Raw genomic sequence first — 22,168 nt, 5'->3', positions numbered from 1 at the left:
AACTGTGAAGTAATGGGGATTATAGATTAGTACTGCAGCATTTTTCAAAATCTCCATTATATTATAATTTATTAGTATTATTAAAAGGGCACCTATGCATCAACAGAGAATATTTAACCTTCATTTTCACACTATCTCTGATTAATTTGTGCTCCATTTAATGTCTGCTGTACATTTTCGGATTCATTTAATAATGTGAGTAGTGCTTGTGGATTTTATTCTTTGGACTATGTTCGTAACAGGCCACTTGTTATTGTCTGGTTGATTTGGGTGGGGAGGTTAAAATCTAAATATTACAAAACACACAAACAAACAAACATGTGTCACAAAGTATTCAAAACATAAAGCTGACATTCATGTGGCAGAAATGTATTTTTCGAGCAAGAATAAGACAAGCTTGAGTGAGAGTGCAGTAGGCTGTCAAAGCCAACTGCTTTATCAACAGGGCCATCTAGTGTCTGATGAGCCACACGGCTTCTCCAGTACAGCTGACTGTGCTATTGCAGCTTTAGTTATCAGACGGATGAAGTCAAACAGCTCAACCAAACCACGGAACACGTTCACAGTGACACACCTCTGCATGAGGTGTTATTCATCATCAACAGATGGCAGCAGCACATCAGAGACAAGAGCCATCCAACATGGGAAAGAATTTTCTTTTGATGATGAGGAAAATAGTGAAAAATAAACTTAACATTAATGTTTGAACGATTTTCAACAAACATGTTAGCATGCTATGAAGGATTTTGAATGCAAACAAATAGATTGGATGTTACCTGTGAGTGAATGTTTCGGTTGAAGATTATATCAGTTAATAATGATGGAAACATTTAAATAGAATAGAATAAATACATTTAATAAACTGTGTCTTATTTCAACATCCCTGCATCTAAATTAGATTGAAGATAAGACAAGATGTGAGTAATGAAATTATTGGTGATGCAAGTTAGTAATTTGATATAAGTCTAAGGCCTACACCAAGAATAGATTTGACAAACCAGACAGGGTGTCTGTGGCTCAGGAGGTCGAGTGGGTTGTCCAGAAATAAGAAGGACGCTGGTACTGAAACCCAAATCGCACCTGATGAGCAGGTTGGCACCTTGCATGGCAGTCTCTGCCATCAGTGTGTGAATGTGGGATTCTGATGAATTTGTCAGGCACGGTGAGCAATCAGTAGTCCAAGTCTATTTAACATATGAAACTGCTCATTAATTTGTGTTGTTAATTATTATAAACACTTGAAACTATGAAGTGTTACCAAATAATCACATAGAAACAGACCACGCTATTTTACCAGATTGTTTTCTTTTCATTTTTAAGTCATTTCAGCAACTGTTCATTTGTTTGCCCTGCAGGTGTGAGAAGTCTGAAAGGGAGGCACGATGCGTTATGAACTAATTTTGGCTGATCGCTGATACCAATACACGCCCATATTTATTTCCATCTAACTGCAGAGTTTATGTTGAAATACATTTAACATATATTTATGCCTACTCTGACAATAATAGCCCACTGGCAGATGCAGACATACGACGCTTTTCAAATGAACAGTCATCGAGCAAAATAAAAAAAATACTCAGATCTTATTTAAAGGTTTAAAATAGTTGAACAAATCATCTTAGAGCAGTATTGAGAATCCTCCCAAGTCAAATGAAGCAGGCTATTAGTCTTTGATAAACCAGGATGAATATTTTCTCTGAAAGCCTGGACATTTTTATTTTTATTTTAAATGTAAGTTGTGAAGAAGATTCCCTCCTCCAGCAACACAGTAATAAAACACAACCCATTACCACTACAGGCCCTGCATTCAAATTGTACTCCAGCAGATTATTAGTTACTATTAACTTAAAGGAGAACTTCGGTCGATTTAAACATGCAGCTTCATTGCTCAAGCTACCCTTGACTTGCCAGTACCGAAGACGCGAACACATTTGGTCCAGCTATTACAGAGGTCCGTGAACGGAGACTTAGCATTGAACGCTAACAGCATGGGTCAGAACTTTACACTGTGTTTTAAGCGTCTTAACATGCTCCACATCTCACACCAAAAGTTATGCAACAACAGCAGACACCTTACAACACAGCACTGTAGCGTGTATGACTCAAACTGAATAAAAAAGTAGTTAAAACAGTGTGTTTGTGCAAGCAGCTACTTACCTGTTTGTTGACATCCGCGTCTTCCGGTAGCTAGACCAAACTAGCATATCCATCGAGTGTGCACTGAACAGGCTTAACAGGCTATTGTAAGGCTCATGGCTCATGACAGGCTGTAACATGGACATGTACATTATGAACAGAAACACGAAAATGCTGGAATACGTTTCCGTCTCCGCCAGTGAGGGAGTAAGCGCACGCTCGATGGATTGACTAGTTTGGTCTAGCTACCGGAACACACGGATGTCAACAAACAGGTACGTGGCTGCTTGCACAAACACACTGTTTTAACTACTTTTTTATTCATTTTGAGTCATACACGCTACAGTGCTGTGTTGTAAGGTGTCTGCTGATGTTGCATAACTTTTGGTGTGAGATGTGGAGCATGTTAAGACGCTTAAAACACAGTGCAAAGTTCTGACCCCATGCTGTTAGCATTCAATGCTAAATCTGCGTTCACAGAGTTCTGTAATGGCTGGACCAAATGTGTTCGCGTCTTCGGTACTGGCAAGTCAAGGGTAGCTTGAGCAATGAAGCTGCATGTTTAAATCGACCGAAGTTCTCCTTTAATTAACTACAGATTAACTTCACTGATGAGCAGTCTGAAGAACAAATTAATATTTCCTTCCTCGACATTTTGTGAGTTTATTTTGTTTACTTATTAGATTATCAGTAACGAACATCTCCCTGCTGAAACTATGTGGGGTCATCGGACTATCACCTCTTGCTGGTACAGAGAGGTATTTGGAGACAGGACCGGCTGGCACGCTGACTTCAGTAGACATCTCTACATCATCAACATCTTTTACATCAACACTGTTGTTTCTTCACACTCTGTTGATAATGCTAGTTCATTTTTTGGGGGTGTTTTAAACTAAAACATTTGGCTATATCTCACAAATTGCCCCTTTAAGTTTTGTTTAGATATTATTTCGGACTGACACACACAGGAACTCATCAAAGATGTCAGAACCTCAGAGGACAGTTTCAACATAGAAAAACAAACCCTATTGCTGAGCGCTGTGTGGTGCACCAGGGGGACACGTTCACACTCGTAATAATGTTTGATAACACATTAACCCACAACTGAATTCCACTCAAAGGTGTTGATAAGCACACTTTAACATCAACACATGATGCAACCATATCTCCTCGTCCCACGTGTACCTGGGGCGGAAAACATGGACGTACTTGTTTGCGAAAAGTAAGGAGCCACAAAGAAAAACTTACAACGATAGCGTCAGCAGATAGAGGGAAGAAAATCCAACTGTGCGTGGAACTGTTTCAGAGAGGATGCGTGTCAGAAAAAGAGACGCTCTGTATATCATGCAGCATTACAGTGAAGATATAAACAGGTGTATTTAAACCATTTTGGACCTAACAGAAGTATTTTGGTATGGTGCTCGTTTTGTCAAATAAGCTCAATCAGCCCTTTTCAACAGCAGACATTTTGGCTTGACACAGTACTCACATACGATACTAACAACATTAACGATGGCACGAATGTACTTAAGCATCCCAGTAAGAGTGATCCAGCACGAAAAACACCAGGACTGCCACTGAAGCAGCCACACTCAAATCAGAAATCATTCATTTGATCGTTCCCAGTAGTAAACTACTCTGAAGGAAAGGGTACTGAAGAGAAGTTTGGACTGTGACCATATCCCAATATAAAACGAGCAAACAGAGCTGGTCCAAGAGGTTCTGGATGAGTTAAAGCTCATCCCAGCTCTGGCTTTGGAGGCAGAGTGTGTCATCCATTAATCGCGGGGTGGAAAGTTCGGTCCTGTCTACAAAAAGGCGAAGGGTGAATCTCAACTGACGCTTCGACCAGTGTCTTGCGTAGCTGATCTGTTACCATCGAGCATTTGTGAATAAGAGTCAAATCCAAGGCTTCAATTAACAATCATTTTCATTGTCAGTTGCCTCTTTAGTTCTATTGATTCATTTCTTTGTTTTAAAATGCCATAATTAGGAGTCAACCGATGTGATACTGATTTTGAAAAATCGAGGAGACCAATAACATCACTTGTGACGTGTAACCACATATGTTGTTGGGGCCACATTAAGTGATTTAATTCTATAACTTCCCGGAAACCAAAACTGACCTCTTCTTTTTGTCAGTTTTGTCTGACAAGTAGTCGAAAAACCAAAGCTACATTCAAAATACAAGTGAGAAAAGCAGCAAATCCTGTTCGACCATCAATGACTAAAGCAATCAACCTAGCAATTATAAGTCGACAGAGTTCGGAGCCAAAAACCAAGTATACTTTAATCACCCACGATTTATAATAGATAGATACTAGACCCAAAGATGGCTCTTATTCAGTGCAATAAGAATTACTCATCTGGCGTACAGAACAAAAACCTTTTGTAGCTTCCAGGTTTACTTCCTGGTTATGAGGCCCACTGAATATGTGCAGTAGTGATTCTCTCACTAACCCTGACAATTGAGTTCAACTGAGTTCCCATTATGCCAGCAGACTTTGTTGATGAAGTCACAGATTTTTAATTCCGTTTTTCTCAGTTTTACAAATATCAAACCTTCATGAGTCAAAAATTCAGTTTGCAGTGTTTGCAGTTCAGGGTCTCCTGTCAGCTGTTTTACAGACGTCTCTTTGATAATGGTGTACTATGGGGAAAGGGCCACTGGGCAAAATTTGAAGCAAGGCTGAGCGTCGCTGTCGTATCCAGGTCTAAAGGTCAGAAGAGACTTCAATTCTACTGCTGCGGTTTTGTTCGTGTACTCATGAAATATATAACAACTGTTCTTTCGAGGTGCTGCTCGAGTTTAGTTATGCCCTTAGTCAGTCAACCAATGCAGTAATGTTGCCTTAGCTCCTGTCTTTGGATTACTGACAAGCCTAGATTGTGTGAATGATTTAGTGACAAAAGTGAGGTTGCAGATCGCAATCAATTGAAGACTGCTCCCCTAACTCTCCCCATCAGAGCGTGTAGGTGAACCTATGGTGGTAAATCATGGCGAATCCCCCAAAATCCTACAGCCTGGACCTTTAAGTTGCTGTGACTCAAAGAAAACTTTAACAAAGCTTATACAGAAAAGTTATCCATCTGTTGCATGAAACAAATATGTTGCATCAGGTATCAGTGGGATTTAATGGGAAGGGGGGAGGGTGGAATAAGTGAGGGGGGGAAATGATGACGAGAAATGAAAGAAACAAAGAACAGGCTGACAGTAGACAGTGATGAAGAGGATGACTGGGGAGTTGTGGAGGAGGTAACAGAGCTGCAGCATGTCTGGTACGATCACAGAGCTGCTGGAGCTCAGCAGGTTCAGGTCATCACCTCCTCCCCTCGGTGCCAGACGATGGAGGGCCCAGAGCGAGCCGAGCTCTGCTACCCTCAGCTCCTGAACTCGTCCTGCAGGGGTCTGAAGCGTCCTCGCTCTGAGGCCGTGTCCCTCTACACTCTGTTCTCCTGAATCACCGTGCTCACTGTAGCTCCCAACCTGCTCGTCTCCATCTCCCACTTCAGGCAGCTCCACACGACCACCAACCTGCTCCTGCTCTCCCTGGCCATCTCCGACCTGCTGGTGGGGCTGCTGGTGATGCCGGTGGAGATGGTGCGCTTCATAGAAACCTGCTGGCTGCTGGGCGATCTCATGTGCGCTCTGTCTTACATTATCGGCGTCACCCTCACCTCAGCCTCTGTGGGGAACATGGTGCTCATATCCATCGACCGCTACGTAGCTATTTGTCACCCTCTGCAGTACCCCAACAAAATCACTCGCAGCAGAGTGGAGGGGTGTGTGTGCGTGTGCTGGGCCTGCTCACTCCTCTACAACGGGCTGATTCTGAAGGACCATCTCAGTCGCCCGGACAGACACAACTCCTGCCACGGGGAGTGTTTGGTGGTGATCAACTACGTCTTAGGAACTATCGACCTCGTGTTCACGTTCATCGGTCCGTGCTCGCTCATCATTGTTCTGTACATGAGAGTGTTTGTTGTGGCAGTGTCTCAGGCTCGAGCCATGCGGTCTCATGTTACAGTCATTGCAGGCGGTAGGGTTACAGTCACTGCAAAGAAATCAGAGAAAAAAGCAGCCAGGACTCTGGGTATTGTCATACTGGTGTTTCTGATGACCTTCTGTCCATATTACTACCCCTCTCTGGGAGGACAGGACATCTCAAACAGTGCTTCATACTGGGCCATCATGTCCTGGCTGTTGTTTTTTAACTCTTGTTTGAACCCTCTCATATACGCATTTTTCTACCCGTGGTTTAGGAAAGCTATTAAGTTAATTGTCACCCTGAGGATACTTGAGCAGGATTCCTCCCAGGCAAATATACTTTAAAGTCACTTTCTCCAGCAACAATCATGAAACTGCTGTCTGTCATGTAAAATACCCTATATGCAGCATGTGACATATGGTCGGGTGTTTGATTTCACATTTTACATTTCCCTCTTTAAACAGCATGCCAGTCTGCACATTAGTACTCAGCACAGATGTAAATCAGAGCTGGAAAAAAAGTGAAGCAACAACATTTGGTAGTTTTGGCCTCATAAATGTGCTTTCTTTTCTCTTATATTATGGTATACTGAATATCTAAGATAGCTGATATCACAAAAGAATGTATGCCATTTTTTAAACTATTAGTCAAACTATTAGTTGATTTAACCACAAAGTGATCTTTTGAATATTTAAAACTGTACAAGTTTACAGCCTATATGTAGATTATAACTTTATACCTTTAAAGCGACACTGTGCATTTTAGGAGAAGAAATTCAAACTCATTAAAATATTTACAATATTGATGAAGTAATAACACAAACTCAGAAAAAATATATATATTTTCCATGAGTGAATAAAAGAGCTGTTCTCAGAAAAATAAGGTCCCCAGAACAGTTTGAAGCTTGAGAAGTGGCAGGGTCCACCAAATATAAACACAGTAAAACAGTATGAAATTGTGTTGTCCGTTAAGGTCAGTTTGTTTATTCAGTCATGAAAAATGTTTGTTTAGGTATAAAAAATATTATGATGTTTCTCTTCCGATTAAAATGTCTTTCCCCAATTCTATAATGCTTTAATTCTTAACCTGTTTGGACCACAACAGGCTGAACCTGCTGAGTTCCTGAGAGGTCAAGTGACAAACACCATCTTTAGATTATAGACAACACAAATTAGAATTTTGTGACTCTCCAAAAGTTATTTTTCTTTATATAGTTGAAGAAATAAAAGCTGTCTAACTGCATTACCTTGTGTCATCCAAGTGTTTAGGGGGCAGAAAATGTGAAGCATTTCTTAAGTTGGACGTTTGATGATGTTTATTGTTGTTGTCAGTGATTCCATTTACAAAGAAAAATGATCAAGGTGATCATAGACGAGGGTTCAGCAGAATTACAAAACTAATGTTGAAACCATATTCACCCTAACTCGCTCTTGAAAGGAAATGAGAGCAAACGTCATGTCTCTCCTGGTTTGTAAAACTATTAATGCTCTTGTGATAGTAACAGCTGCTTTCTGTCAGATCAAGAATATAGTTGAAGAAAGACGGATGAAACAAGCTGCGTCTTATGCAGAGATGAAACAAATTTCATCATGTATATTTTACATTAACATCTCCAGCTTTCTTATGTTATTGATAATTGAGCTCAAAGCAGTATACAGAAGGGAATAATCTGGAGGACAATTACTCTGCGTCTAAGTTTTTGTTTCTCTTCAGATGTAAAATGTTTAAAACACCACCATAAAAATCTGCATTGACTTTGTTTTTTCAAGATGGTTGAATGTGGATAAACATAGTAAAAGACATTTGAGTGGAACACATTTTCATTTATTTTTGTAAAAATAACAAAAGACATTTATATTAACAATTTGGTTTATCACAAAGGCATGTTAAAAATAAACAGTTTTAAACACAAACATTTGGTGCTGAAGTCCTCATCTTCTGGACTGAGAGCGGGTGTGTCTGACTTCTGTAATGAACACAATAAATGATATGTTACACAAGCAGATAAAATTATTTTCATTATATTCATTCATTCACTCACTCACTCACACATCTAAAGCAAGCCTGATTTACTGTGTAGTTTTGAAAAGAAAAAAAATAAAGACAACTGAAAGGGCAACATATTTGTAATGGTGGAATGATCTTTTTCAAGCATTCATCTGAATTAGAAAATTAAAGCAGTATTTAAATATGATGTACAGGAATAGTATGCTGAGAACAGATACTATGCACTAAAAAGCAGGACTTCATCAGTAAATAAACAATAACTACCAGGGATTTCATGCGGCCAAAAGTCATCACAAGCTGGACACCGCGGCTCTGATCTTCCTTTAAAGTATCTTGCCACACATGGGTTGTGTATTTTTATCCCACACGAAGGATTCTCACAAATTTGGCACTGAAAATTAAAACAGATGTTTATCAATCCGATCAGATCGATACTGTGAGAAAAGTCATTTTGAATAAATGAGATGGGATAATTTTCTTGGCAACAATAATGAAGGTAATCATGTAACTTGTAGTTCAAACAAAACACAGTTCTCCACAGTAATAACACAGAGCATTTCCATTTTAAAGTGCTTAGATGAAACAAGCACCTCCAGGCATCTATATGACAGAAATGGTTGCAATATATTTCATTTGGGTATTTATCGCAGGAGTATAAGGATGACAAGGCTCAACCAAATTTACCTGAAAAGCCATGTTGCGACAAATGTGACACATTTTCACCTGGTCCTGATACATTGTACGGATGTATGGCTCCATCTCGATTATACATCTGGTGGACAGAGTGTATTCACCCCGTTTCTAGATCAATGAAAAGAAATCAATTATTTAAAAAATGTCATCGACAAAGTGGGAGCAAGACGAGGTTAGCTACCACAACGAGCTAACCTCCTCATCAAAAACATTTGAACTGTTGATGTTGCATGTGAGATTGTGTTTCACCCCTCTTAAATGGGCCTTTGCCCTAGGACCAATCGATATGACTTAGAATATCATCACAATATTTTTAGGACATATTGTGATACAAGATATATATCTCAGTATTTTAAAATCTTCTCAAAACACTACATATATGCTAGGAATGGGCAACAAAATCAAACACCACAATATTTTTTTACTAAATAGCTCAATATCGACTATATTGAGCTATTTAGCTGAAGGCAATAACGACCGTCCGTCCCCCCGGCTGACGGTGCGCCACTATACTAAACATTTCTGGGGAGAACCCTGAAAACATTAACACAATTAGTGTTTTGATAAACGACCATCTGTAATGCGGATATAATGAAGTTGTTAAGGCAAGTTTCAGAACAAGTAGGACCCTGGTAAGTTCAGATAGTTACATACCTTTACTGTTATTTAGCCTTTAAAACCAGTAAAAGACAACACTTGGGACATATCATGATATAAAGCTATATAGAATCTTGGACGATAAAGTCTCACACTGTGATATGGTTAACACAACCATTTGATCATTCTCATCACCAATGTTAAGAGCAAAGTTGGACATCTTTAGAAATATGCATCTGGAGTTGAAAAACAAAACTGACACCACTTGTATATCTGTACAGCACCGGTTGGCTTTGCATCTGTAGATGATAATCCAACTCATATGAAAGGCTACAGAAGTGTCTCTCAAAAGTTGTGTCCACATTAAAAGTGCTTGAAGTTTGTAAAAAAGAAAAGAAAAAACAAACACAAGGAGTTAAAATTAACTATGGTATGTGTTTTACCTCATTCAGCCATTTGTCATGCACAAGTCGGTTCAAGACGTGCTCCGTCTCACTCTTCTTCAGTTTTTTGATGGTCAGCATGTCAGCACTGTTCAGGATGTCAGTGGAAGAGGCTTTGCCATTCTCAGAGCCCACGATCAGCTCAATCTGAGTATCAACAGCTCGAGTTCAGGAATAACAAATAGCAGGTTTTGAAGAAGCTATACTGCTTACTGCTGAAACACATCCCATTGAAATAAATACACGTGGTTTAGAATGGTCTACAAAAGTTTACTTTTTTCCTGAAAATTCACTCACCGTTTTCCCGAACAGCTCCAGCTCATTGTCAGCATAATCTGAGGACATCCTGGTGACATCAGTCTCAGCCATGTTGACCTGGACAGGATTTAACAGAAACTGTGATTAATAAAGCCTCCAGGACTTTTTTCCAGTCATGACTATTTCAGGAGTTTGGCTTTGTTTCACCTCCTGAGATGTGGTTTAGCAACTGCTACTCGTCCTCTGAGATAAACACAAGACAGCTTAATTTCTGACATTAGATTTGCAAATCTTACATTACTTCTTTATTGTGGCCATTTTGAGTCGGCCTGATCTTTGGATTCGACTGATATGATCTTGTTTCTGAAAACGTTTGAAAGTTCTGTGCACTGCAACTTTAGAAACCTATACTCTATCCATGAAGCTGAGAAAGGTCTTCTTGGCTAGACTAGCAATTTAACTTTCATATATCTTTTGAATCTGCAAACTTTCAGACTATTTCCATGTTTATTCGATAGTATTAGAGATTTTCAATGTGATCACAGACTACTGGAACCGACTGACAAAAAAAAAGCTGCTTTTTGTTGTGCTCCACAGCCTCACATCTGTGTAACTTACTCCCTCAATTCACCAACCAACCCATGACTTCAAAAAAGGTCATTAGCTAGGAATTCAGTTAAAAGCCACTAACCAAGGCGTAGTACTGCTGACCGTTGTCTTCAGACATCCCTTTTCTTATCTGCATGAACATGGGCTGCAGCTTTGAGTTGATGGTCTCAATGAAATCATCCAGTTTGTCCGGGGCGTGCTGTGCTACAAAAAAAAAAAAAAACAGCAAGAAAGACAAAGTTTGTTAGTTTCAAGGATACACTTAAAGAAGCAGTAAGATGATTTGGAAACTGAAAGAATATTTACATTTTCAACACAGGTTTTAAATTCCTTTATTAGGAAGTTTTCCATTTCTGTCCTGTTTATCATTTTTTGAATCAAACGTAAGGGAAATGATTGACCGAAAATACTGTATTGACCGTTGTGTTTATGAAATGTATGTACTTGAAATAGTTAATGTAAAAGGCAATTCAAATATTCAGTTAAACTTCAAAGATTAAATAAAAAAGACTTTCAAGGCATATTTCTATTCTTGCCGTTAAAGGAACTGCACAGACCTCAACCTGCTGTATGAAGTCTGTCTGCTGCTACAGAAGTGAACTCTTGAGTTACTCTGCTATCAACATCAGTAACTGTTATATAAGATGACTCACTGTTGTGGGTTTCACAACAATACTGATAGAGTGTCTTTGCCCCTTGTTGATCGATGATGCCACTGCCCATCATGGTCTGTAGGAACCTGCGATGGCTGTCTCCCATCTGTCGCGACATGTTTCTGGACTGACCTAGACACACAGAACACATATAACTATACAGTCTGTAACTCACAACGTGGCTTTAAAAGTAAACGATTCAGGTCTAACTGACCCCATCAGTGGCTCTTCCTTTGTTTGGTAACAGCAATTTAAAAAAATGGGACCAAAGCAAAAAGATCAACTGCAAAAACAGTATCCCATTTCTTGATTTCACCGAGCAGCCAGTATTTTCCAAGGACATGCTTATCAATGAACACCACGAAAAATACATCATTATATAGCTAACTATGAGTTAAATTTGACATTACAAGCAGGCATTTGACATCATTTATCTACTGACAGTGTAGAAAGTGATAACTTAACGTTAGCTAGCTAACGTCCATAGCAAAATTAACGTCAGCTAACTGTCAACCGTTTGCCAAGTGTAGTCAGTAAACCACAGACATCGGTTATTTTCGGTTTAGTCTTACGACCTAATTTTCTATCCTTTGCAGAGTCGACTGTCTTAAGTTAAAATAAGTTTTATTTACCTTCTGCTTCCTGTAACGCGCGCCTTCTCAGTTGGTTTTCCTCCTTCTTCTTCGTCTCTCCCTACTTGTCTATTTCCGGTTGCTTGCTGAGGCCTGTGTGGTGAATTACCGCTCCCTGCTGCCCAGGAGAGAACATCACGTTCACCATGCCACTCAACAAAAATAAATCTACATCTCTCCAAACACTGAACAATGTACGTACTCTACGAGTAAATTTACTCACTTTTATACTCGAAGCAATGTAAACACAACTTTAACGTAATTCACACAGAAAGGTACGGTGGCCATGAAGTGCTAATCATTACAGCAAATAGGAAAACACAACAACGAAAAGGAAACACAACAGCAAATAGTTTAATTAAATGTTACATTTATCATTGGAAAATGTAAAGGCAAAACAAACATCAAAATATAATAATGTTTTGTTCCATTCATTCATTATTTTTTAAGATGCTGTTTTCCTCTTGTAAATAAATGTAGAACACAACAACTGATCCTTTGCCAGTATAAGTTATGTCCTCGTCTCTTCTGCTTTCTGGTTGTGCTCACTGATGTTTGTTGTGTTTTCTCCTTTGTTAAATTGAATTCCTATTTGCCTTTGTGTTTTGTGATTTATTGTCATGTGATGTATGTTCCTACTTGTTGTTGTGTTATATTTGCCGTTCTGTTTTCTTATTTGTTGTTATATGTTTTCCAATGCGATGCTGTGATTTGCACTTCAGGGCCACCGTAAAAACTGACATGAAGTGCGGGGCTCTTGATGAAGCATTAGCCCCAAAGCTTTAATTTAGAGATGTGTATTCTAGACACACACAGTATCTGTTTACCTCACAGGTTTGTAAAGAAATGCTGTGACCTGCAAAGTTTAGCACCCATCTGCTGGCTTGGTTGTTTGGTTCAGGCCTAGTGGCTTCTTTTGTGAGGGCTTGCCTTTCGCATACAATAAAACCTGCTGAGTATGAGTACTACCCCATCAGTTCTGTGTGTGTGTGTGTGTGTGTGTGTGTGTGTGCTTCTGCAGCACCACTCTGTATTATAAACCTCACACAGCTGTGTGTTCTGAGCAGGTTTCATGGATCTGCATTTTAAAGAGAAGACACTCAAGGACTCATATTAGAGGCATGTTCTTTTGTGAAACTGTTCTTACTGTGTTTGTAATTTTAGCCGCACATTTAATCCATGTAATCATTGTAGTGGATCCATTGACAACTGCTCCCCGTGAAGCCAATAATAAATTGATGTCAACTGTATATTCCTTGATCAGTCATTTTAATCTATGTGAATACAATTTTTAGATAAGTGCTCTTTGGTGCTTCTGAGAGGCTATGAATTAAACTTAAAAGCAATACTATTGCACTTGTGCCACTTGTGTTTTGTTGTTACACGATTAACACGCATATGGGGTGTCTGGGTAAGCATGCAAGACAATGCGTTCAGTGTTACCGCAAATAAAGGAAACATGATTTATTCTAAATGCTTTATTACTCTAACAAATTAAATAAGAACATATAATACAAGGTGTCTGAGTCTTTGATTACAATATAGCCTATTATTAACATTATTTAAATACAGTATCCAATGTCATCAAGCTTTACTGTAGCATTTAACCTAATATTCCCCAACAGTATCCCAAATCTGCATCAAAAATTGTCCAGTTCAAAAGATGTCAGAAAACAGCCAGGTGCTGATGTGATAAGTATGTTTCTATGAACACAAACAACTCAATTCATGTAAAAAGCATTTAGGTAAGAGTGTGATTAAACCGTTTACCTGGTTTACGGCATTCTGCTGACACCGGTTTACATAATATGTTTGTAAACTGATCAACTTCGTAATTTGGATTGTGGTGACTGTGATTTTGACGTACAGTACATATTGGAATTCTGTTATGGTGTCAACACTGTGAAAATAGTCAGATTGTTACCCTGGGAAGTTTATCGAATTATGAGTGCTTGTGCAAACACATTGATGTTGAGGCTGTGTTCAAGATTTTGAACACAGCAAAGGTCTCCTGACAACACTGCCCCGTCCTTGCCTCTTGTTGGCGAGATTATCTTGACTTATTAAGTTAACACTATTCTTACTCAATTTCATGAAAATGTCTAGACCAACCTTTCCAATGTAAACAGGAGATATGCAGTGCAAATGTATTTCCTCTCTCTGTCCAGGACGTGACAGTGATCTCAGAGACAGCAAATACAGACTCCAACATCAGCATTTTAACAATTACTTCATAGTGACATTTTCTTACTCACTGCCTGGAATACTGTCCTAAACAACTTGTACTATCTTCCAAATGTGTTCAATTCACCGACCACTGGCTTTTCTCTTAGTGAGCAAATTAAATTCTAGAAAGAAACAAAAGTCTTTCTGTAAAGTCAAAACTGGACAAACAGCGTGTGCAATGGAGATTATCCACTGTGTAATCAATCCTTAGTAATGCGGTAGTAAAGGCCAGGCAAATGACTCCATCTCCCAGTTTTGGCCTCTTGTGGTGACTCGACAGCTTCTCCATCAAACGTCACCAGGCTTTGTTAGCTCAAATCTGGGCACAGCAGGCTTCTTCTTCTTTTTTTTTAAGCCCAGCACTGCGATCGTCGTATTTGTGTTTCTCCAAAGTGCCCATTGTTGACTCAGTGTGCTTTTTGTCCCGTCAAATGTCTTTATCCTTTTTAGTTGGCAGCAGTTGGCTGAGAAAACATCAAACCTGAGGAACAAATGTAAGAAAATAAGAAGAGGATGACAAATAGAGGGAAGTATAGTAAACAAAAACCACCAGTGCTGCCTGATGTGAAAAATTATGCTGAGAACCACCGGTTTCCCTCTACAGAGACAGGTGACTGATTGAGAGTTACAGTCTTGCGAGTTTTGTTTAGAAATTACCCTTGTAATCTGTTTGCGTGTGTGCTGTACCTTGTGTTCTAGTGGCTGGTAGGAAACGGTCCATGTGTGTTGATAGACTGTTGCAACTTTTCCTCTTTGGCTCTTCTGCTGTGGCAAAGCTGTGGAATAACACAAACATGGTCAATACACCTTTCGCCTTTTAATGTTACATACTGAACATTTGATTACATGGACAACAAAAACAATATGTCAAAATAATAGGCACACAAACACTGCACTCTTCTCACTGTTCTTTTCTCCATGAAGCTGGTCAGGAATTCGTCGATGTCTGTGCGTCCCTCCAGGAAGTTTTCCGCTGTCTCCTCTGACTCCTCCTCAGCCTGGTGGGCTGCAACTTTTAACCGAGCCTGTAAGGTACTAAGACTGCAACTCTAGTGAGGGAGGAAAGATATCAAAGTAAGAAACAGAGAGACAGACATTTTCTGAACAGTGTTTACAGACATTTTCCAGGTTGGCTTCTTTAAACTGCTCAACATTTCTTCCTTTCATTTCTTTCACCTGACAAAGTAAAAACTATGTGGCCTTCAACTTCAGCACTATGGTAAACTAAAGGGAACAACCCAAATGTACTGTTCCAAGTCATCTAAATGGTAAAAATAAAAGTGAAATCAAGGACAGTAAACAGGCGGCTTGAATCCACAAAAGTGCATCCGTACTCAAACCCTGTTATCAATAAAACTACAGTACAATGAGCCTCTTACCTCACTGAGGTCATGCTGTCGCTGCATCCTTGTCTCAAAGGCCGATTTCATCTGGGTCAGCTGTTCGTACTGTCAACAGACGTCAAAAACATCAGAAGCTGCGAGATGTAACAGCATGAATGTGTTTTTAAGTGTCCATGGGAGAGACACAATTAGAGAGCACAAGATATGAGATGTAATATATGACCTTGTAGAGCATTTCTTGTCTTTTTCCTTCGAGCTGTGGCTCCATCTGAAGGTTTTTCTCTGTAAATGACAAACGGGTGCACAAATATCAGGAAAGCTCAACTTAATTCTAACTTCTCTTTCATAGTTATAACCATCAAAACCTTCAGATCAGGTGTCGAAGAGCAACTTACTCGCCATGTCCACTATACTGGTGACAAGTTCTTCTTTATCATTGGTGATCTGCTTGAGTTGTGGCAAACTCACAAAGAACTCCAGTAACACGTCCTCGTTTTCAGACATGCTTGACAACTGCATTAGACTGGAAAGTGGCGCAGCAGAAGGTGGCAGATGTGTCGCAGTAGGTAAGAGGAGAAAGGAACAAAGACATAAATGTAATGGAACCAAAAGAAAGTTTTCAGATCTCAATCAAAATACTTTTCATGTCAAGAATATTTGGGATACTGTACTTCATGTCACAGAGTTCAGGAAAAGACTCGGGAATCTCAGGCATCTTGTAAATGTGTCCGTTCAGTCCAGCCTGAAACAGACAGTGGTAGTATAAGCAACTCACAACATAATTATCTGAACATGGCCGATCAGTTTGTAGGGATAGATACTTTAATCTGAAAGCCAGCCTCTTACTTCTCTTGGCTGTCAGAGTTTTAATGTTTGAAATGCTATCACCGCTTCCTTCTACCAACCCACTTGTGTATATTATGCGTTGTACCTGGGAGTCTCCAGTGGGAACAGGCAGTGGCAGGTCAGATATCAGTCCATACGGGGCTGGAGCTCGAGGGTGTCCATGGGCACTTTCGGCCCCAGGGTGAGGCATGGGAGCTGGAGACGGAGCTGGGCCTGGACCAGCAGGCGGCGTGTGACTGGGACCCATGTGGCGAGATCCATAGTGGAAAGCCTGAGTGGGGTAAGGAGGCTTGTACATATTGCTGCATGAACATGGGAGAAGGAAAAAAGATTATTTCACTTGGGGATAAAACCAAAAAACACACACATGTTAAATTTATTTTCAGAGAACATTTTTACAAGCTACTTTAATAGTTGTCTTTACAGTGACTATTTTATTTACTAGCTTCATTGTGGGATCCTGGGAAGCCACTAGACAGGCCATTTCAACCGTGAATATTCAGGAAAAGGCACACAGGTTCTAGTTTAACACAATATGTCTGATAGTAAAAAAACATGACAAAGTTACATAATATTGCCCCAAATTTCCATTATAATAATGAACTTGGTTTTAGGGCTACTTATTTACTGCAATGCCCATAAAAAAGTATTACTGCAAAAATACTTAAATTAAACTTAAGTTACGCAACACTTGAACTTCCTGTTATAATGAGAAAATACTTCGAGACAAATGTCCATGAATGAAAGAGCACACTCACTATGGAAAGCCAGCAGGGCCACTGGACATCAATGCAGGGGGACTCTTCCAGAACTCATCCAGCAGACTCTGAATGACCTTACCCAGATCTGAGTGCATTCCAAACTACAACATACACATCAACAAAAAACTAAAAATACTTGGAGGAAACTAAGAACATCATCACTTATAAAACCACAGTTTGACCTAACAAAGGTTACATTAAATATCAAACAACCAGGAAAGATAAAAAAGAAGTTCATATTGCAAGAGTTGAACACTACGTTTGTATGTTATTATAAGAATCAGGGGAAGATTCACTTGATTAGGGGAAAACCCATGTTTACATGCAGCTGGGCAGTAATCAGATTTCTCCCCCATCTCTATTTCAACTGCAGCTATTTGTGTATAAACATCACATTCTTGTACCAGAAACCTGGATAAGCTCGTATCCTGGTTTTGGTACAGAAATGAGAGATAGTTGCCGGGAGGGATATCAAGTAGTCAAACAAATGCTCCACAAACAAAGATGATCAGACACCAGCATAATGATGGAATCATGGAAACATTTGAACTGACGACGCAGTAAGAGCAAGGACTGACTCTTGCTTATTCTGTGCTGAAAGAAGCACTAGTCACATGTGACTGTATCTTGCAACAATCAGCTACAGAAAGCTTTTTACTGTGACTAATCATTTCAGTTTCAGTTTTGGTGACATTTATTGATTATGGATACAGCTGGGAGTCATGATATTCCCCCTTTTCAACCTGCCGTTGTGCCAGGGTGATACTGTTTCAGTGCTGTTCTTTATTTGCTGTGAATCCCTTAACAATGAAACCATGAGGTGAGGTTAATTTAACAGTGGAGAAAACAGCAAGAACATTCATGTCACTGAGTATGTTGACAGTTTTAAAACTAAGCAACATTGGTCACTGGTGGTTTTCTTGAATGATTTCAGATCACAGATTTGTAAGAACACAACCCCTGGATCCCATGGAACCCCTTTAAGAAACCAAGATTAGGAATCAGAAGAAACAAAACAACTACTTACATTATTGATGAGGGGGCTGGTGATCATGGTGCCATTATTGCTGTCCACTAAATGATGACCAACAGGGGGGTAGACGCTAACCACCGGCTTCTCCTGGGGGAACTGAGGAGGCAGCAGACTAAGGAAAATAGAACAGAGAATATGATAAGTGACTGTGAATCGAGCACACGGCCTGCATTTGATATTATGACCATGCGTGAGAAACTTTACTTACACATTAACACTAATGGTGGAGTTGTTGACTGTGAATGGTATTCTGTACTCGACATCTTTCTGGATTTCTGCGAGGCTGTTGGGAAACAGTAATACAGAAATGTCATGGTCTGTAATCTTTGATCTGTTGTCTTGATCAGCACATTTAGGAAATGTAGTACACATACATCCTTTATCAATGTTAATTCAACTTCTGCTAGTTTGGAAACAGTCACAAAGAGAGGCCTTCCATGATTAACCTTGCGCAATGACTCTATATGCTTAATCCCTTACCCATCGAAAATTATATTACATCTGCAATTTGATTCATTTAATGTTGTTTGGCTAATAAGTATAGTGTTATGAAGCAGAACACGGTTTTCCAGGCGAACTGGACCTATAACAGAGTGTGCTGTACAATCTAAAAGTTTTATTACTATTTTTTTCCCTTTATCCGAGCTTGTAAGAGAACCTGAATTCAAGAAACTTGACTAACGACAATTTTTTTTTACTTATCTTAAAATCATACAGATAATACCAGTATCTGTAGTCACAACTTTGCCCAATGCTGATCCACATACAACACATGACTACACTCGACCAGTGATATTTGCCAGCTGTTACTGCAGGCAATAACTGTAAAACCATAGTGTTTACTGCAGTCATGATGATATCAGACAGTTGACGAAATGCATAGAAATGTATTGCTGAGTAATGTTGACACTGGTTCCAAAATTTATATCAGATTTTTGAACAATCTGTACTGTACTGTACTGTACACATTATGCCTGATATAATCATTTCCCCCTACAGAAGTCTGCTATGGCCTGTTTATAGGCTCTGCCTGCTCACAGTCTTCAAACAGTATGAAACTTGTTCTCCCACTGACTCATACTTTGACATCATCGACACGCCATGAGCAGCATTAACCACAGTACATTAGCCTCTATGGCCCGTGCAATTCTATTAAAGTAAACAAAGGCTAATACTTTAATCTCCACATCTAATTAGCTAGCTCCTCCTAAAACTACAGGCGTGACAAGTTCGAGGGAACACTAGAACGATCACAAGATATATCAGGCCAGCTACAACGTGTGTCATCAATCCTAAATATAGACACTGTAACTGTCACCATCTGACTTGATTAGCTAGCCAGCTAACAGCGCCCTGTCAGATCATACCTAACTAGCTAGTTAGCTACGTGGAAAGGTTAGCAAACATTAGCCACTCGGTGTCCACAGAGGAGCACATAAAAGCAGTGGCTGTTGGTTCACGTAATATCGCGACTCTGTTATTTTGACATATCTTAAGGATGGCAGCTATAAACGCGTGCAAGAATAAAGGCATTGAGCTATATGTAAGCCTAACGTACTTCTTGTAACTCAACTGTCAGCCAAGTGGCTAGCTATGCTAAGTAAACACACCGTGTGTGCGTGTGCTCTCGGACAACATGTTGTCGTTAATGACACCAGTAGCCAGAAACAGCTGACCAATCTCTGTTTAAGATAATAAATTAACATTACTGTTAACAAGTTATACGGCAGCACCGGGTGACCGGTTCTGAGTGACCGGTTGCCATCCACGTTACCTCGGATGAGCAGCTTTGAGAGACTCGATCTGCCGATGTCTTTGTTGCTGTAGGCTGTTCACAGGAGGGAGAGGTCCGGAGCCTTTGGACAGGGGGAAAAGCCAGTTCATCCTCTCCTGGCAAAACAACGGGCTGAACCTGGTGACGGAATCTAAAGGCCGGTGACAGACGCAGACGAAATGGAAGACAAAGTGAGAGATGTGCGGTGCTAACGCCTGTTAGCTTGTTGACTACCGACGGGTTGTTGTCCTCACGAGGCTTACTTTACAGCTACGTGACGAAGTCAGATGGCATGTCCGAGCATGTCGGATAAAATATCAGTTCTGTTTAATCTCGGAGCAAGTCTATAATTTCACCTCTGTCGTTAATATTACCGAAGCGAGAGATAATTCTGTCTTCAGAAGACAATCTTTCGACTAGGCAAGCTTGATCAACTTATTTACGTATTACGTCACGGAGCGTCAGCGCAACTTCCTGTTTTTAATGATGTTTTCATGATAAAAGTAAAGCAATTAAAGCTCAACATAAATGATATTTACTTTTTAGACCTCACATTTAAAAGTAATTGTAGGCATCTATTCAAAAGATTATTACCATATAAAGCCCATCTTCGTGGTCCTCTAGGAGACAACTCACTCTATTGAGTATTAATTGAATCCATATTGTAATTGAAGAAGAGCTGGGGGTTTAATGCATTTTATTATTTTTCATATTTCCTGTATTTTGTGTTTGTTGTATCAAGATCATTTTCATAATAGATTCCTGTTTTGTTTTTTGTTTTGATTGCAAAAACTAAATTCATGAATGGCACACATTTATCAATTTGGGATAACTAGGAACACTAATTTCAAAAACCTTGAATCGCATTGTAAAGATAGTGAGTTTCCCTTCATTTGGTGACAAACAACAGATGAGTTGTAAAGTTTCTCAGACATCAGCAGGAATGATATCCTCCGTCGCTCACAAACACCTTAGCAGTGTAACTCTTTAGCTGAAGATGAACCACAGCATTGCAGAGCCAATCACTGCAGAACTCTGACAGCACACAGCAGTGTCACAATTTTCAATGATCATCAAGTCTTTCAGAGTTGATCATAAAACAAACAATTTTGATAAATCATGAGGAAATTTGTTTTTTAATAAGACAAACATTTAAACAGAAAGGGTTTCTCTTCCTGTAGTAATTCTGTTTCATAATGATCTTAATTGTGTAGTGTATCAAATCTGAGCTGCAATACCATCACCCTATTTAGAAGTGCTCAGCTGTTTTATGTAAGAGCCAGAAAGTACCTAGGAGGCCTGCACTGCAGAAAACACTGGAGAGGGAATCCCCAAGAAGGCCACTAGAGTCACAATTGCTGTATATGGAAATTATAAATGCTATGTATGAAATAAACAAAAGATGACTATTGCCACGTCGCACCCAAGGTCCAGAGGAGGGAGGGGGCTTTTAAGGCCTTATTTGGAAGGTAATACACCAGTATAGTCCAAAAATGGAAGTTAATCGAGGATAAGGGTATTGATCAGGCCTAAAGGAAGGAGGATCCAGGGGCGTGGAAACCCTCAGATCAGAATAGTATATAAGTTGGAGCATTAGACAGAGAGTTCAGTTCATCCTGGGAGAGCTCACTGCATGTATCCTGCTGTGTGACATAAATATTTTTGACCTGAATACCAGCTGTTTCATCCTTGATTTAGGACTCCACCTGTGAGTGTTTTATAGTTGATAAGTAGTTTGACACTACAATTGTCAATCCACCAACCAATTAATCATTTAGGTTTAGTACATTCATATTGTACAATTACTAGAAATATACAAGTTGTTTTATTTTCACATCTTGGCTACCACTCTGATCATATTCTCTTCCTCAGCACTCCATGAAGAAGTAAAGAACAGTCATCAATAACAGAGAACACATGAATTGAATCATTCATCTCTATTAGCTTCATGCTCAGAAGGGAATATCACAACTCTTCATCGTGGTTAGCGAGACCAAACTCTTTAGAAACACATTTCTCAAGTCAGAAACTATAGAAATGATCCCTGAAAGTATAGTCTTAGTTTGAATGAGGGTGAAAACTGAAGGTGTTTCACAGGACTATCGTTCTCACTCAGGGTTCCTTTCTGCCATCATGAACCTCCTCCAGTTGTTGACCCACAGCGTAGC

General features: G+C 39.6%; 2 protein-coding genes, 1 non-coding gene and 1 pseudogene across 4 annotated transcripts; 1 reads left to right on the top strand and 3 right to left on the bottom strand.

Moving 5' to 3' along the window:
* Positions 1–5,482: 5,482 nt before the first annotated feature.
* LOC115589617 (trace amine-associated receptor 13c-like) lies at positions 5,483–6,469 on the top strand (annotated as a pseudogene).
* A 1,458-nt stretch (positions 6,470–7,927) lies between these two features.
* On the bottom strand, positions 7,928–12,167 carry nsmce1 (NSE1 component of SMC5/6 complex). Of its 2 annotated transcripts, XM_030441180.1 has the most exons (9): positions 12,018–12,129; positions 11,600–11,616; positions 11,386–11,517; positions 10,815–10,936; positions 10,163–10,240; positions 9,866–10,012; positions 8,817–8,933; positions 8,397–8,523; positions 7,928–8,091 (listed from the first exon to the last, which is right to left on the bottom strand). In XM_030441180.1, exons 3-9 carry the CDS (start codon positions 11,501–11,503, stop codon positions 8,057–8,059), a joined length of 744 nt encoding a protein of 247 aa, XP_030297040.1. In that variant the 5' UTR covers positions 11,504–11,517; positions 11,600–11,616; positions 12,018–12,129; the 3' UTR covers positions 7,928–8,056. The 2 variants fall into 2 exon arrangements, with proteins under 2 accessions (XP_030297040.1, XP_030296961.1); XM_030441101.1 differs by lacking the exon at positions 11,600–11,616 and having other exon boundaries at positions 12,018–12,167.
* Positions 12,168–13,480: 1,313 nt separating this feature from the next.
* vps37a (VPS37A subunit of ESCRT-I) lies at positions 13,481–20,485 on the bottom strand. Its single transcript, XM_030433498.1, has 12 exons — positions 20,001–20,485; positions 18,435–18,509; positions 18,221–18,338; positions 17,191–17,294; positions 16,518–16,734; positions 16,258–16,328; positions 15,982–16,109; positions 15,810–15,868; positions 15,623–15,691; positions 15,149–15,292; positions 14,931–15,019; positions 13,481–14,724 (listed from the first exon to the last, which is right to left on the bottom strand). The coding sequence occupies exons 1-11, from the start codon at positions 20,108–20,110 to the stop codon at positions 14,939–14,941; spliced, it is 1,176 nt and encodes a 391-aa protein (XP_030289358.1). The 5' UTR covers positions 20,111–20,485; the 3' UTR covers positions 13,481–14,724; positions 14,931–14,938.
* A 1,359-nt stretch (positions 20,486–21,844) lies between these two features.
* Positions 21,845–22,060, bottom strand: LOC115593257 (small nucleolar RNA U3). Its single transcript, XR_003986275.1, has one exon. It is a non-coding gene; the product is annotated as a small nucleolar RNA U3 (small nucleolar RNA).
* Positions 22,061–22,168: the final 108 nt, after the last annotated feature.

This window comes from Sparus aurata, chromosome 1 (genome assembly GCF_900880675.1).
Source record: "Sparus aurata chromosome 1, fSpaAur1.1, whole genome shotgun sequence".
NCBI lineage: Eukaryota > Metazoa > Chordata > Actinopteri > Spariformes > Sparidae > Sparus > Sparus aurata.
Note: the sequence above shows the minus strand (reverse complement) of the source record. Positions and strands in the feature narration are given on the sequence as shown.